The 16,762-nt window shown below is 38.7% G+C and overlaps 1 protein-coding gene across 1 annotated transcript in view; it reads left to right on the top strand.

Annotated features, from left to right (window-relative positions):
• ME1 (malic enzyme 1) overlaps positions 1 to 16,762 on the top strand; it is a 154,236-nt gene that overhangs the window by 129,259 nt on the left and 8,215 nt on the right. The window contains exons 9-11 of the mRNA XM_062488615.1: positions 185 to 298; positions 12,861 to 12,966; positions 15,817 to 15,959. Coding sequence (XP_062344599.1) covers positions 185 to 298; positions 12,861 to 12,966; positions 15,817 to 15,959 — 363 coding nt within the window. The remainder of the gene's footprint in view (positions 1 to 184; positions 299 to 12,860; positions 12,967 to 15,816; positions 15,960 to 16,762) is intronic.

Raw genomic sequence — 16,762 nt, 5'->3', positions numbered from 1 at the left:
TGGTTTCTAATTACAAAATGGTAGCAACAGTTCATTAGGTTTGTTTTATGAAAAAATAATAATTCAGTTTTACTGTTAATTAAAATTAGAAAACTTATCTGAAACAGTGGGTAAATTAAGCATGTGAGCAGGTGATTTCTTTCATTTCTTGTTTTGTACTCTACTTTTCTTCTTTTTCTTTCAGGCTGCATTGGGGATAGCAAACCTCATTCTTATGGCTATGGAAAAAGAAGGGCTATCCAAAGATGTGGCTATCAAAAGAATATGGTTGGTTGACTCGAAGGGATTAGTTGTAAAGGTAATACAATTTTGTCATTGCTTTAAATATAATGATATTACTTGCATTCTGTAGATAAAGACAAGAACATATTCTTTGTGAAAGCAACTGCAACAATATCTTGGCATAGTGAGTAGTTTTTCTTTTCTGAAGTTTATTCAATTAATGACAGGCTGCATGTTACTTGGCGGGGGGGGGATGATTATGCTTGGAGTTCCTTTTCTATTTCTATTAGGGATGAGCACAATAATGAAGAAATTTTTTCAGCAGTTCATTAAAAAATGTGTAAGAAAGGAAATGTTCAACTTTGGGGTTTAATATTTCCCATCTATATGTGACTATTATTTGTTAGCACAGTCTTGGACAAAGATGTATAGACACGTTACTAGGATGGCAGGTAAGTCATCGTTCTGCAAGAACTGAGATGCATTGCAACAAAAAGCTTCTCTGCACAGTGACAGCTCATGTTGCAGATGTTGTGGTCTGCAGTGCTATCAACACTGGTCAGAATTTGAAGCTGCTGAGAGACTTCATCAGTCACCCATACCTCATTCCTTCCACGTGCCAAAATAAAGGAACATTAATTCCATGTGCCAGAATAAAGAACTGCTATGTTTTAAAAGGTGACTATGTATTTAATAGTTTGTGAGCTACTTAAAGGAAAGGGATGAGAGGCCAGTTGCCTTTGCTTTTTCACCTTGCTGGTTGGTTTGCAGTATTTGTGGTCATCTTTTTTGGTACCACGCTTCCCAGTGTTCCTGGGCTGTCTGACATTAAAGGTCTTTTGTGGTTCACACAACTGTTCATCAGGAAGATGCGTTCTGCAGGCAGTGTCTGCTGGCTTGTTGAACAGCATCACAACACCTTTCAGTCATGCTATTAAAGGGAAAATAGTACGTAGACATTGAGATGGGCAAATATTACCAAGGTCATCTTGGTCATCTCTTGCCAGAAGGCACAAAAGTAGTCTGATCAGGTACAGAAAAATGCAGGTATCTAGGACAGGGATTGTTTTTTTCCTCTGGTGCTTTTTTTTGTGTGTGTGGGTGTGTGTGTGTGTGTGTGTGTGTGTGTGTGTGTGTTTAATGAGTATTTTTAATAATTTTGATTTTCATATAATTTTGAAGTGATTTTATGTCCAAATAAATGACTGAAGGCCTGTGTATTGTCTGTGGCTGTGAAAACCTTGAGGTTGCCTGTGAGGAGTGTGGTTGCACCATTTCTTTCACCATAGAAACTGGGCATATGAAATTATACAATTGAACTAAAATCATCTCCTGGTGATTAGGGAAACAAACTATCAGGGGCAGAAGTGTAGGAACTTCACAGCCATGAAGCAGTAAGAGAGGTCTCTGCTGCCTGTCTGTCTAGCCGAGGTGGTTAACCTGCCTTTCTTGTCGCTCCCTGGTTTCTTGTCCCAGTCTCTTCACACCTCTCAATGCTAATTTGCCAGTCAGCTGAGAATCTGGGTTGTTGCTCTTGGTACACAGAGACTCATTCTTTTCATAGGTTCTAAATTTTTAGTGACTCAGTGACTGCATTCTTTCCACACCACCTTCGAGCTTCTGCACTCTCAAGCAGTGCCAAAACCAATCACCATCTCACACAGCCTCAGTGTTCCTGTCCTCTGCTTATTCTTCTTGGTGGAACTTTAATTTGGATTTTGTCCAAAAAGCAGTCCACTGAATTTCATGTCCTGCCTGGAGTATATTTGTGAACTGTTTGTGATCGCCAGACATAACAGCTGTCTGAGGTAGATTAGGGCTGAATTTGTAGCCAGATGTTGATGCAAGCAGCAGGAACCGACGGTGCATATTTCAAGTCATTGCTTGTGCTCCTGGAAGACCTGGCAGCACCAGTTTTCCCATCTGGCTGTCCTGAGGGACTTGAGAATGGGTGGGTGCTTGCTGCTGTGTTGTGTTTGAGGGGCATCTGTCAGTGCAAGGCCTGGGCTCAGGTTATAAGGAAACATGTCCCTGGTCTAGGGCTCTGCAAGTCCTCTTTTGTTTTTTTTTCCACAGCAAAATGTGAATACCTTCTTTCCAAAGAAAGAAAATACAATGTAAGCCTCAAGAGGCTTGAGATTTAACTGCTTGAGATTTAACTGGGAAGTTTATATATACAGTGAGCAAAAAATTAAATTATTCCTGGTTCCTTTTCCTGGCCTGATAGAGAATGCTGTGATTTAGGTCCACTTAGGAAATTATTTTGGCTTTAGCTGATTGCAGAAAAATGTGGCAAGTCTTGAAGAACTTCCCAAACTCTAAGAAATGAGATAAGAGAAGTAAAATTAGGAAGATTTGTGAGAACAAGGTAAAATCAGAAAAACTCTAACATTATGAACCCTTTCATTATTGCAAAGATAAGTATTACCAAACTCAGAGCATAGATCACCAGTTAATCAAATTTTGCATAAACTAAACCGACACTTATTTCTTACTACTATGGACATGTATCGATGGAAACCTGATAAATTAGAGTCTCTTAAAATTTGCCTCAGCAAAACCTGCTGGATCAAAAGAATTTTATGTGAAGGAGGGAGACCTTTCAGGACTAGAAATACTCTGATCAGTTGCTTTAGCAGTATGAGAAATAACAGAATTGCTGAAGATTCAGCAGTTACTTTGTCCAACTAAACTAATTTCTACATCATTTATATTCTATGCTGGCCTTTGATCATTAATTTTGCAATGTGTAATTATAGATTCAAACATTGTTTCTCCTTTCATCTACTTTCTGTAGAATTTCAACCAGTTCTATCCAAAGAAAAATAACCTGGGAACTGTTGTTGACCTGGCTGCAGTTTCCACCTTTTTCTTCTTCCCCCACCCTCAAAGCTGCCACGAAGTCACTTATCAGGCTTTTGTTGCTGAATTTTTCCTTTGTGGCTTTTTAATTTTAGTTCAAGTGCAGCTGTGTTTTCATTCTCCTGTTAATTTTATTCCCCCCCCATGGGAACCATCTGTTTTCATTAAACCAAGCCTGATGACCAACTTTTCTGCTATGTTGTGGTAAAAGAGCTGGTGATGAAGGCTGTGTTTGTTATACTGTCCATAGTTGTGTTCTGTAATTCCTTCTAGAGAATTTACAGTGTTGTAGATACCAGTTTGGGGTTGTTGTTTGGTCTTTTAAAGTTTGTTCAGAATGCTTTCGTCTTTTGAAACTGTTTTCCAAAGGTGGGCTAGGAAGTTTTGCACATCATAATGTCATTAGAATTTTGCCACTTCAATTGTGTGACTTTGAATCTTACTGTCTTAAGTATCCCAGTGCATTCAAATGGAAATTTTAATGCTTAATTAAGAGACACTTTAAAGTTGGGTTTGCACTCTTGTGTACTTGAAGATTATACATAATTGGTTGGGACTCATCTTTAATTCTGAATTTCTGAATTATCACACAATCACAGTCTGTTTGGTGTATATATACTTACCTATATAAACACATTGGTGGGTAATGTCTCCCACATTCCATTCCCCTATTCTCAATGTTCCCATCTTTCTGTTAATACCACAGATTACATAAATATGTGATGTGTGGTGAACACATTCTGTGTCTTCTTTAAAGTTGCCATAGTGTCATGTTTAGCTGTATTGGGTAGCCAAGTCTTAGTCCATGATCTTGAAAGACAGTAAATTCTTTTGTGTCAGCTAGTTGAGAAGAGGCAGAATGTGAGAATGTTGGGATATTCATAAGGTTCACCACTGTCTGAGCATTTCAATAATGTGCTGCAAAGGCTTTTCCTGCTTTTTGTTTTGTTTTGTTTTCTAAGGCAATACCAAGAGCAGGGTAGGGTGATAGGCAAGAGGGTTCTTGGAACTTCTAGGATTATGATGCAGTTAATAAGGCATTTTTAGTATTTAAATGGACTTAATAGAAACTTTCCCCCACCCTCTGCCAAGGATGGACAGGATATGTTCCTGGGCTATTAAACATGCTTTTCTTGCTGTGAAGTTTTCTGTAATTTGCAAGGCAGCATTACATTTTTGTACACTACATAATCTGTAATGCACAAAAGTTGTTCCTTTGCAGAGGGATAAATGTCATCCTTAATTTTAAAGAGTAAGTCCACATGGAGAAATGTTTCTTTTGACAGTTTTGCACACTATTCTTTCTAGTTCAGCACAGTGATACTTGTGTCTAATCAAGTGATTTGTATTTTAAATATCCATTAGATGTAGGACGAGCCTGTAGGACAAGCACAAGAATATTCACTGAGGTCTGATGGCTGAAGACCTGCTTAATATTGATCTTTTAGTATCAGAGGAAGACTGAAACAGATCCCAAAAATTAAAAAAATTCTGTGGTCCTGATTAATTATAATGGAGGTAACCAGGTAAATCTGTAGATAATCACATAAAAGAATTTAGTTTTTCATCCTCTTTCCCCCATTTCATTATCCCTGGCAATCTTACTTGCAAAAGATTCTCACAAGCAATTAACTGGCATTGGATATGACCCTGGTTAAAGTTCATGGTTTGGTCAAAGCTGGGTACAGACATGGTTCAGTCTTTACTTAGAGAATGATGGAAGAGAAAAGGGCAAATTTAGGAATGACACCAGAATTTCAGTGCCAGACTCATTTAACAAGTGAAAGAATTTTCAGAGCTCACAATGGAATACCATAATATCAAACTGAATCCCATCCAGACTGTCTGTTACTGATTTTTACAAAATTTTTATCAATAATCATTCTTTTAAAAAGTTTCAATTTCATATGAGATATTAATTTGATAACGGTTTAACTTTTATACAGCACTGTCTGCCAGTTCTGCTAGCTTTTAATTCTTTGCAGCTTTCTTTTTATCAACAATCATTTATTCTGACACTTCTATTCTTGATCAGTTCTTTTATGACTGACTGCAACTGGCTGAGACTCTTGGAGCCACAAAAAATTATTTACATTTTAGCAAAAATGCTATGCCTTGGGTATCTCCAAGGTGCCACAATCACTCAAAGCAGTTTCTGCTGTATTTTACTCATGTAACATCCCAGCAAAGCAATCCTTGTTTGCTTCATCCGTTTTTCTGATGTCTGGGGAATTAATCTGTGCACTTTCATCTCACATTTATCACGTTCTATATCAAGTACAAGTTTTGCAAAAAGGAAACTTCAATTTGTCTCCAAATGCTCGTGGCATTACTCATGCTCAGTGAGTAATGTATGAAAACAAGTGGGGACAAGGCAAAGGGTGATTGGTGGAGTGTTTCTCTAGAAGAGACACCACCAAAACCCATTGCCTTTGTTGGCATGGAACTCCTTGACACTGTGCATTAGACATGCTAATGGGATGGGGACATAATTTGTGTGGTTTATTATTTCTTTTGCTCATGCTCTGCCACTGAAATTAATGACTGATTCACTCCATTTTCTGCTGTTCTGTGGATCTGTGATTTGTTCTGGTTCTGAGATCTTGTCTTCTTGAAATAATTGTCTTTATAAATTTTGTCCTGCCTATTAACCATGTTAACCTATAAACCATATGTGCTTATTTACATGGAAAGGGTACTTTATAAATTTTACATAACTAAAACAGCCCTACCTTTCTAACAATGTGTTTTAAAGTCAACATCAGAATTGTATTTCTTACTGTAATTGTATGTTTTACTGCCAATTATTATGACATTGTATCCTCAAAATGTTGTGGTTTTTTAACACAATTTGCAACAAATTGTTTATCATTGTGTGCCCAAGTTGTGTGCCTTGGTTTGGTTTTAATGTATTTTCTTCACCTTTAGATGTTAGATGATGGGCCTGATCAGGAGGCACTGTCGCCTCTTAATTAGAGTCTCAGTATGGGGTTTTGGGAGAAAACTCTGCTTTTTGGTTCCTAAATGATGTGGCACAGGAGTGCCTGTCACCTGCAGGCCCTTGGACTTCAGTCAACCCCTGCCCAGTGAGTCCATATCCATACCTCCACTTTTTTAATTTTGCATTTTGTGACTTGTACTTGATGGTGTCCTGGAGTTCTGCTGGGGGGAGCCTGGCCTGTCCCCTCCCAGCCCACTCTCTGTGCCCCTCCCTTTCATGATTCTGGGGCCTCCCCATGGAGGTCCCTCTGTTGTCACTGCCTGGAACTCTCCACAACCTTTAGACCATGGATTTACTAGTGATGAAACAGATAAAAAAGCCATGTAAGAGACCATCTCCCAAAAGGGAGGTGCTTCACCACCTTCTCCCAAGGCTCTTAAATTTTTTTTTTTTCACAATTGCTTTTTTTGTTTGGTTTTCTCTTAACTCTGCAATAGGGAATTCACAGAAAAAGTGCAAGTAAAACCAAAGCATTTGCAGTTGGAAATACTCAACTTACTAATGGACTGCTTTGCTCCCTGCTCCAGTTCTCATGTCTTGTGGTTCTCGTGTCTTCAGTATTTAAGAATCTCAAATTATTTTATTAATATATCTGTGTACTGATCTCTGAGCTCTTGTTTAAATAAGCCACAGTTGACACAGTGAAATGGAGGCAAGTGTTTATATAAACAGATTTGTGCCTCTTTAGCTGTGGGACGGGACGAGTGCCAGCACTGCCCCGAATGTGGGACAGTGCAGTCATCAGGATGCTGTGCCTGATTCACAGCTGCCTCCCAGCTGATGGGAAGAGCAGCTCTTGGAGAGCTTCCAGCCCTGCTTCAGCCCTGCTTCACGGGGCAGCCCCGGCAGAACCAGCTCAAACAGGCCATGAATTAGGCTGCACATTGGTGCTGTTTGTAAGGTTTGCCTCCCGTTTTCTAATTTCCCATATAGATGTCTGCTGTGCAGTCTGATCTCCTGTTTTTACAGCTGTTTTCTATGAAAATTCTCGGGGTTTTATTGATGGGTCATTTTTGTTTGTTATCTGAGCCTCAATTTGGCTATAATGTGATGATAAGAGTGACTTTCTGTGAAAACTGTGATGTACATTTGCTTGTAACCTGATCCCTATTGATCAGACCCTTAAACTAAAAACTTCAGAACCCTCCCTGAAACTGCTCCCTATGAACTGCTTTCATTTCAAATCCAAAATACAAGCAATTTTTATAAAACTATTAACTACTCAGTCCTGTTACTTTCTTTTGCTGCTTGAATTGAAAGGTCTTAGTGTTCATGTGACTGTGTTTTGTAAAAATAAAATCACTGACACTGACCCATCAAGGAGTAGAGACATATTAGGATTGCAAACATCTTTCATACATAATGTCACAATCAGAGAATGCTGCTATTGTTTCTTTATCTCTGTATTTTATCTGATGATTTAACACAGTCCACCTTTGTAATTCATTTGCTAATAAAGAATTTAGTTCATATTACTTTCCATCTAAGATACCACGGTGATTTCTAATATATCTCTTTTCAGGCTGCTTTGTTCTCTTTTGTTCAAATCCAAAATAGCCCAAGGGTTTCTTGGTACAGATTTATACTGTGATAGAGGCAATGTTTTTCCACTAAAAAGTAATTTCTGTCATTTAAATTTTGAGTCTTTGGACTTAAAGATTATTAATCTTTTTGAGTGTCATTAATATTCTCAACCTTCAGTATTCTAGTGAAAGTGTATTGTATTGCTTATTCAGGTACCCTGATTATCCATTAAAGACACCGTGATTATCTTTGTGGTACATTAGTTTGTAGTAGATTTTTGGTTGGCTGTTTTTATTTTCTGGGTTTTTTTGGGTGTTGTTTTTTTGTTTGTTTGTTTGTTTGTTTGTTTTTTTTTAATTCAAGAAAACTTATTATAATGCCCCCAGAAAATTACTTATTCTATAAAATATAAGAAAAACATAAGTTTATAAAGCATTTCTATTTATAAGGAAATAATCTTTGTGCTTTTTTATTTCTTTCTTGGGATGATGAATACATTTTGGGAAGTAAAAGCAAGAATATATAGCCTCTTTTTCTCACTTTGCCTTCCTCTTTCTATCGAAAGTGTGAGTTTGTGTCCTTGCCTCTAAATAGCTGCACAGGTATCACATTAAATCTCTTGGTTCATCTGTGGCTTTCAGTGTGAAGTACTTTCTATTTGGATTTAGGTAGTGTCCCTTGATGCAGGAGAGGGACATGTATCTTTATGTACATCTCCATATGCTATACATAATAGAAAACAAAATACCCCTTAAGACAGCTGATGCCTGGCCTAGAGGAGTCTTCTTACAGCTATTTGAACAACAGTGCAATAATATCCTTTGATAGGAGCTCCTGAAAAAAAATCTCTCCAAAAACATCTCTCCCCTGTGTGGTGAGCATTGAGGTACTTCAGTGAAAGAATGAGACTGCACAGAGGTTTGTTGTACTGCAAAGGTCTTTAAACAGCTGGTTTTTCTGAGCCCTTTTCATTGACTGAATGAATTTTTAATGATGCTGAAATAACAAGACAGTGGACTTAGAAGACATACCTGAATGTGAGTGAACATGATGTTTCTACTTAAAAGACTTAGAGCTTCACACACAGAACCTCAGAGCTCCTTCAAACTCCTCAAAGTATTGTGTATTTTACATTTTTTCCTTTTCCTATTAGGAAAAGAAAGGAAATACCAGTAAGCTCTGTGCCATGTTAGTATTTTAGGATTATAGAGATGCAGGCAGACCAGAGCAATTTCTGATTTATGTTGCTTTGTGTTGAACCTTTGCTGCTCATTTCCCAGCAGCCACAGTACAAAAGCTAGCTAAGCCAGGACTGGAAATGGAAATGTCAGAAGACGTGCTCTGTGCTTCTGGAAGATGTTTTAGTCAGAGCAGCTCAGCACTGACAGGTCCAGCCCCTTCACATCTCTCCAGTGTCAGGAAGGAGACAAGACAGCAAACCACACAAATCCAGAATTGAGACTTCTGCATTTTGGCTCCATCCTCTTCTTTCTGCTGGCTGACAAAAACTCTGTGATTTCTTCTTCCAGCTATAGGCATTCAAGGATGAATGTCTGGAAGCATGTACTGAATGGACTGGCAACTCCTTATTTTAAGGAAGAGACACAAATCTGAATTGTTTCTTCCTTCCTGCAAGCCCTTCCTTGCCCTGTTGGCAGGGCAAGAGGAAAGCTAGTCATGCTCTTGCTGCTGCCTTTCTACTTGGTGGAGATCAGAACTTAAGAATCTATCAGTTTGTGCAAAAAAAAATACTGTCTAAAGGACTGGAATCTAAACTACTGAAGTTTTGTAATCAAATCAACTTTCTCATCTTGAGATCTTGGATGTAGAGCTTAGGGAGGTGTTATGTAGCTCCTTTGGGATCACTGAATTAACAATTAAAATACATTTCTGACACCTCTCCTATGAGGAAAGCCTGAGACAATTGGAATTGTTCAGCCTGGAGAACAGAAGGCCCCAGGAGAGAGTCTGTCAGCCTTCCAGTACCTAAAGGGGCCTATAAGAAAGCTGGAGAGGGACTTTTTACAAGGTCATGGAGTGATGGGACAAGGGTTTTCATCTTTAAATTGGAAGAGGGTCAATTCATATTAGAAATTAGGAAGAATTTTTTTTACAGTGAAGGTGGAACACACTGAAACAGGTTGCTTGGAGAAATTGTGGATACCCCATCCCTGGAAGTGTTCAAGGCCAGATTGGATGGGGCTTTGAGCAACCTGGTCTAGTGGAGGGTGTCCATGCCCATGGCAGGCTGGGTGGAAGGAGATGAACTTTAAGGTCTCTTCCAACCCAAACCATTCCATGATTCTAATTTATTTTAAAAAAGATATATTAAAAAAAAAAAGAAACAACCCTACCATATAATTTCTTTTATACGCATTTTCCAAGCAAAAATCTCTATGCACATAGCTGTTGTTATTTTTGCTAAGCCACATAATTTAATATTTCGTTCTTAAGTTAATATGCTAGAAAAATATTTACTTGGAGACATGATCTATGCTGACTAATGGGATCAAACTAATTCAGGCCAAAGCTGAATAAATAAGTAAATTTTAAATTGTATGAGTTTTGACTTCCATTGGCTTTTTTGTTTGTTTATTTTTTTATTTTTTTTTATTTTTTTAAGAATGGTAGAATATCATGTGTGAAATTAAGAGCAGATAGAAATTAGGGTGAGGCAGAAGTGAATCTGACCTGAGCTGACCCATCTGGCTAGCATTAGCCTCGCTACCTAGCAGCCTGAAAAACCTTGCAGTTGATCACATCCTTACTGGTTGAGTACTCCTTTGTAGCCAATTAAATGAGAGATCATTGTCAATGTCAGGACTTTGAATCCCTGGTGTTTCATCAGCAAGGGTTTTAATACCTACTTAAAAGCCAGTTGAGTGTAAAACTATATAAGAAAGTAAGTCTGATTTATGAAGGATTTTGGTTGGTCGTTTTGACTGAAATCGAAAATGAAAGAATAGCAACATTTTTATCCACTAGGATATCAGCCTGATTTCTTGGCTGTTACATACTAAGGAAAAAATCAAAGGTCTCCTTTCCTGAGCAATCGACTGAGCAATGTGCAGATCCTGGAGGGGCTCAGGGCTACCAGCCTGCCACAGCCTGAAGAGTGAGCTGGTCACAGCCCTTGGAGGTGATTTTTTATTTTCACTTGTTAGCCCAAGGCAGTCTCCTAGAGATTTTGTTTTAAGGTCAGATGGAGAACTGTCTTCTCCAGCAACACCATGTTGGGCCATTAAGGAAAAATCTGAAGAAGCAGTCTGGGACTGGATGGTGGCCCAGGGCACTCACTCCTGGGTCCCCAGCAAATTTGTCTCCAAGTGAGGCTCCACCAACCATTTCAACTCCAAGCAATCAGCATTTTAGAATGAGAAGTGGCCTTTATTATGGTATTTTGAGTCAATCCTAGCAACGAGGTTGTGGTCTGGAAGATTTGGAAATGTTAGGGTTTCTTTTTTCTTTGCTGACTAAAAAGAAAGCTTCATATTTTTACCTTGAAAACGTTAAGGAAAATTCCTGCTTTAAAATGAGATGGGTCTAAAGTGTGTGTGCAGATTGTGGGGACATCTGCTGGGATGCTGGGAAATGGCAGACTGCAAAATACATGTGGTGGTGGAATGATTCAGGCATGAACATGCCAAAAATGATTAATACTGCAGCATTTCCTCAGGGCTGACAATTCCACACTTTATCCACAAAGGAAATCGAGTGCCCCTATCTCAGTGTTTCTGTGCTGATCACTCTAGGAGAACACTTAAGACCTGCATAAGCCCATCCAGACATAAAAATGTGTAGAAAAGAGAGATCAGTGGAAATGCCCTGTAATCATGGGTGAGCCAAAAGAAGCTGGCATGCTGTGGGGCAGAGCAGCTCTGTCAGCCCTGACCACATGACATCTTCCTGAAGCACCCTTGGGATGGGAGCACTTTCCTTGCAGATGGAAATGAGGAACAGCCTCTTCTGCCCACCAGCTCTGGCTGTGGCTGAGCCAGGACCACCAGAGGAGCTTCAAAGATGGGACAGGCACGGCCACATGCTGCCACACTGCAGAATGGGGTCTGAAGTGAAGCATCAGCTTTCTCAGTTTTGTTATAAAAACTAATCAAATCTTATGTCTGATGGTGTATACAGGCCTAAATTGAGCCAGAATTTTCAAGTTTGTAGAACTTTGGTGGAATCATGGAATGAATACTTCTTCAATACTTCAGTGTAGCCTTAATAATCTCGCTAGGATTAAGGAAATGTTTATTTTATCAATTGTAAAAGGTGTGGATGGGGAAACGATACTTATCTGGTTTGGCTGTTTGGTCAAAATTACATTCACGTCCAATTTTCCCTATATATTTGTTTAATCTGCATCTTTCTGTCTGAAATTGTAAGATGTTTGAAGGGCTGGAACCATCTTCTAGACTTGTGTTTGAAAAGTGCCTTTGCAATGATATTTTCTGCAGCACAAGACTGAAACAAGCGGTGGAGGTGTGCTTATTTTAAACTTTTCTGCTGAAATTTTCAGATGTCTGTGTACAGACAAAGCTCTGCATATTTAGACAACTAACAGAATTTTCATAAACTCTGGCCCATTCTTACCCTGCAGTCCATGTTACACTGAGCTCACTTTGCAGCCCAAGTCAGTGCCAGTGATACTCTAGAGCCCTTTCTCCTGCATCTATCATATTCCCTTTGGAAACCTTGTTGGGCATTGGTGGGTGGAAATTGGCAGTAGAGATCAGAGAGAAAGTTTTTTCACAGCTGAGTCAATTTTGTTAATGCAGAAACAGTGCACCAGACATCTGGTTAGAATTATTTTTATTCCATCCTTAATAATGAATGACTTAAATATGAAAAATATGAAGAAAACTGTAGGCTCCACTATAGTCTAAATACTCACACCTATAGTCTCCATATTTTTAGACAAGCGAAGCTGAAAAAGCTAGGAGAAATTATTTTTATTTTGCTAAGTTGCAAATCTCATATAATGGCTCAAATAGATGTTAATACCATGGTGTTCCACAGAAATTTTCAATTTAAAGTACAATTACTGAATTTATTGACTGCTTAGACAAATAGATTAGTCCTAAATTATCCGAAGCACGTTAGCTGTACAGTGTAACTTTGTCTGATATGACAGATGCAAAAGTAGAAATGCAAATAGGATGTGTTGAAGCAGATACTCTGTAAACTGATTATCCCAGGACATTAGGTTCCATTAAACTTAAATATATTTTTCTTGTTGTTCTGTACTCAGGGGCGTGCCTCATTAACACATGAGAAACAGCGTTTTGCCCACGAACATGGTGAAATGAAAAATCTAGAAGAAATTGTTAGAGATATAAAACCATCCGTGCTAATAGGTAATTTCTTTGACTTTAAAGCAATGACCTTATTCTTTGTTGACAAAAAAAAAAAAGGGGGATGTGGCTTTGTCTGAAGAGAAGATCAAGTTCCTCTGAACAGAGTTTACCTTTGTCTATTTTCAGAAAATACGGGGTGCATAATGGTCTCTATTAAGCAACTGAACAAATAGTAACTACCCAAGCATGTAGCATTGCTTTCATTCTGAGCCATCCATTTTAACAGGGGAAAGAATCTGACTGGGTTTAAACATTTGATGGAGGACCTTCCCGCCTTCCTAAATTACTTCTGGTGTAATGTCAAAGGTATAATACAAACAACCTCAAACCTGGAGTGAGAAAATGGAGCTAAGCTCGTGTAAAGCTATGCAAGCATGAGGGTGCTGTATCTGAGTCTTCTTTTTGCTCACATTTAGGTCCTTAGCCAGCAGTCCTTTGTGCAGACCAAAATGCAGATCTTACTAAGACTTCTTCTTTTGTAAAAAGCTGAAGGATTGTGGTCTCAATAATGGATTGCTCAGCTCTCTATAGTTTGGTTATTGTATTTCAGTGACAGTTTCAGGAATGAACTGCAAGTACTCTTGGTCTTTTTTTAAATAAGTAAGACTTGAAGATTAATATGTCTGACTAGTAAAGTCATTCATCAGGTGCTAGAAAACTTAAATGCCACAGTGATAATTATCCTACATTTTACCAGCTATCTTTTTGACTATGCCTTCACCACATGGTCCTTGTTCAGTAAAATCCACTTTTGCCAGTGGTCATCAGTGAGGTAAATGAAATGTTTCTTTTCCTGTGCTACGTGAAGATATGACTGGAAGAGGAGACCAAGTGTCCAGGGAATTCACTTAGTATACTACAAGGCTGAAAAAGCTAGAGGGACAGAAGAGTAGAAGGAAAGAATATTTATCCAGATAAAGGTTTGTGGCTGCTTAGGGAAGATTTGCTGTCATGAAATGTGGGTTTTACCGTGAATCGTTTTTATGTATAAACCTAAGTGAGTCTCCCTCAAGGTCACTTTGTCTTTTCAGTTCTGTATAATGAAGTCTCTTCCATCAGAAACATCAATAGAAACTAATATTGGGGATTTTTGGTTTGAGTGACTAGACATTCAGTATATTCTCTGAGTACCAGGAATCACGGGGAAATATGTTGATAGTCCTCCTCCCACTGTTTTACTTACCTCTGTCTGAGCAAATCCTTATACACATTTCATTGCCTGCAATGGCTCAAGGAAAAGCCTTAATTTAGATAAACCCAGTCTAAGAAGCTGCAATTTAAAAAAAAAAAAGGAAAAAAATAAAGGAAAAAAAATAGCCATAAGCATTTTGTTTTACCTTGAATCTGAAGATAGTTGTCATTCTTACTGTTGGCTGTCCAGAAACAGTTTTAGAAGACAAACACTTGGCAACTGAAGATTTAACCAGAAACTAAGGTGTATAACAGGCTCTTATACAATTGTGCATCAAACACGGAGTGGCTCAGCTGGTCTATTAGAGCTTTTGCATCTAAGCATCCCTATCCATTCATAGAAAGTGAAGTACAGGGAGCTCAGAGTTGCAAAAATAGTAGTATATGACAGATGATACCATGCTCTATGTGGAATCAGAAAATATTCTGAGATGCCTTAAAGAAGTGTTGGTCCTGAAGCATGACCTTCAAGCCAGCTCTGGGCAATGAGGGCCCCTTTCACCTCCCCTCAAGGGCCTTGTGCTCTCCCCAGGCAGATTCCAAGATGTACTTTTAGACTGGGCAGTGTCAGGATGCTCATTTGAGAGCATCAGTGACAAGACTTTACAGTACTGACCTGAGAGAGGCCCAAGTTCCAGGCTATCCTCTCCCAGCCTGGGTTTTAATCCATTTCCCTCCCCAAGAGAGGGAGCTTTTTTCCCTGATTTTGAAACTCAGATGCTGTGTAGGAAGCAGGATGGGGTGTCATACACTGGGGTCTCTGAGGATGAAGGAGGCTCCCTTCTCTCCAAGCCAGGTGAGAGGGGCCTCCAGTAAAATAAAGATCCTTGGTTTTACTCCAAGATCTGCTTATCTCTTTATTTTCACTGAAGGTGCGGATGTCCTTGAATTCCCAGCTCTTGTAGATTATTCAGAAATACAGGTGCACTTGGCATCTCAAAAAACATCACACACCCCCCTCTTCAGTCGTGAATTGTCTGAGGTCCAAGATCTAAGTGCTGGCTGCAAGTCTGCAATGAGCAGAGTGCAACCTAAGCTAGATGATTTCCTCCTGCAAGAGTGGCATTCAATTCCTGTGAATAGCATTTGTAAGTGTGGACAGTGTAGGGAATAGAAAAGCATCTTTGGTGCAATGAAAAGGGGTGTATTAAAAAAAATGTTGCTGTCAGGGAAGGCCTAGTCTCAAAATTATTACTTGTCAGCTCAGCTCAGATGTAGAAGGCAGAGACTTTGCTCATCATGTCAGAAAAAATTGCAGTCTGACACACTGCATTTGGGAGAAACTGTCCAGTCTGTTACACAAAACTTTAGGACCCAGAGGTGCATCTATCTAGTCCATACTGGGCCTAGCTGCAGGCTGGGTGATAACATTTTTATCTTACACAAAGCACCTGAGAAAAGGGAAAGGAGAAATTCACCAGGTGGTCCAGGAGTGAATAGGTTCTGCCTTATGCTAGGGATAATAATGAAGTTTCACTATTGCAAAATCTTTTATACAAAACCTTTTTTCAATTACATGTTAGGAAAAAAGGTTGAACTCCATTTTAAAGAGGGAGAGAGACAGAAAAAGGATCTCTGTTCTTTTACAAGTGACATGCATGTCTTACTTTGAACCGATCTAATTTGTCTACTTGTTATGTTTGTATTTTTCTCTTTTAGGTGTTGCTGCAATTGGTGGTGCTTTCACTCCACAAATTCTTCAGGATATGGCTGCTCTAAACAAACATCCTATAATTTTTGCTCTCAGCAATCCCACCAGCAAAGCAGAATGCACTGCTGAGCAGTGCTACAAATACACAGAGGTAACCAAACACTAACATCTTTCCAGTATAAGTAATGAAAAGTGAATCTGAAATTAAATTTTAAAAGGGAGGAGGACAGAGGGTAGAGTAGCAGGTAATAATCATGTCTCTGTACATAGATAAAATGAGTTAAATTAAGGAAAAGATTTTTTAGGTTTTATCAAGACAATTTCACTGAATTCACTGTATGCTTGCACTCTCATAAAAACATTTCTTAGCTTTTTTTGGCATAGGCAACATTCATAATCTTTATTATAATCAAAGCATCAGTCACCATCAATCATTAAAGCATTATGTCTGTTTTTGATCTGTACCATTTTGTGTAATAAATACACATGGTAGCATGCTTTTCATTTGAGATTTCATAAATACTCTTTAGGGTAAGAAAATATTTCAATACATTTAACAGAATCTTTAAAATAGTTCTGTATTAAGAGCTAGGGTAATTGACTCCACTTACAAAGTTGTCTGTTACATAAACATAGGTAAAAATCAAGAGAACTGTGCTTGCTCATTTATTATAGAAGTACTGATAAACACACTATCCTGTAATTCAGCCTAGAATTTAAAAAGTGTCTGTACCTGACCGTATGTGTTTCATAGTGGATGTGTTTGGATTTCTTGTCAAATACAGGGCATTCTGAATGACAGTTTCTCAGTGTTTAAAAGACAAATTTAGCATGTCCATTCTCCACAGCACGGATGTAATTACAGCACAGTGCAGGAGCCAGGGGAACAGCCTACATGAAGGGTTGCTTGTAGTGGGGAACCACATGTGGCAAACAGAGCAAAAGACACTCTGA

Source organism: Cinclus cinclus, chromosome 3 (assembly GCF_963662255.1).
Source record: "Cinclus cinclus chromosome 3, bCinCin1.1, whole genome shotgun sequence".
In the NCBI taxonomy this organism is placed as follows: Eukaryota; Metazoa; Chordata; class Aves; order Passeriformes; family Cinclidae; genus Cinclus; species Cinclus cinclus.
The sequence above is the reverse complement of the archived record's forward strand: the minus strand, read 5'-3'. Positions and strand labels throughout refer to the sequence as shown.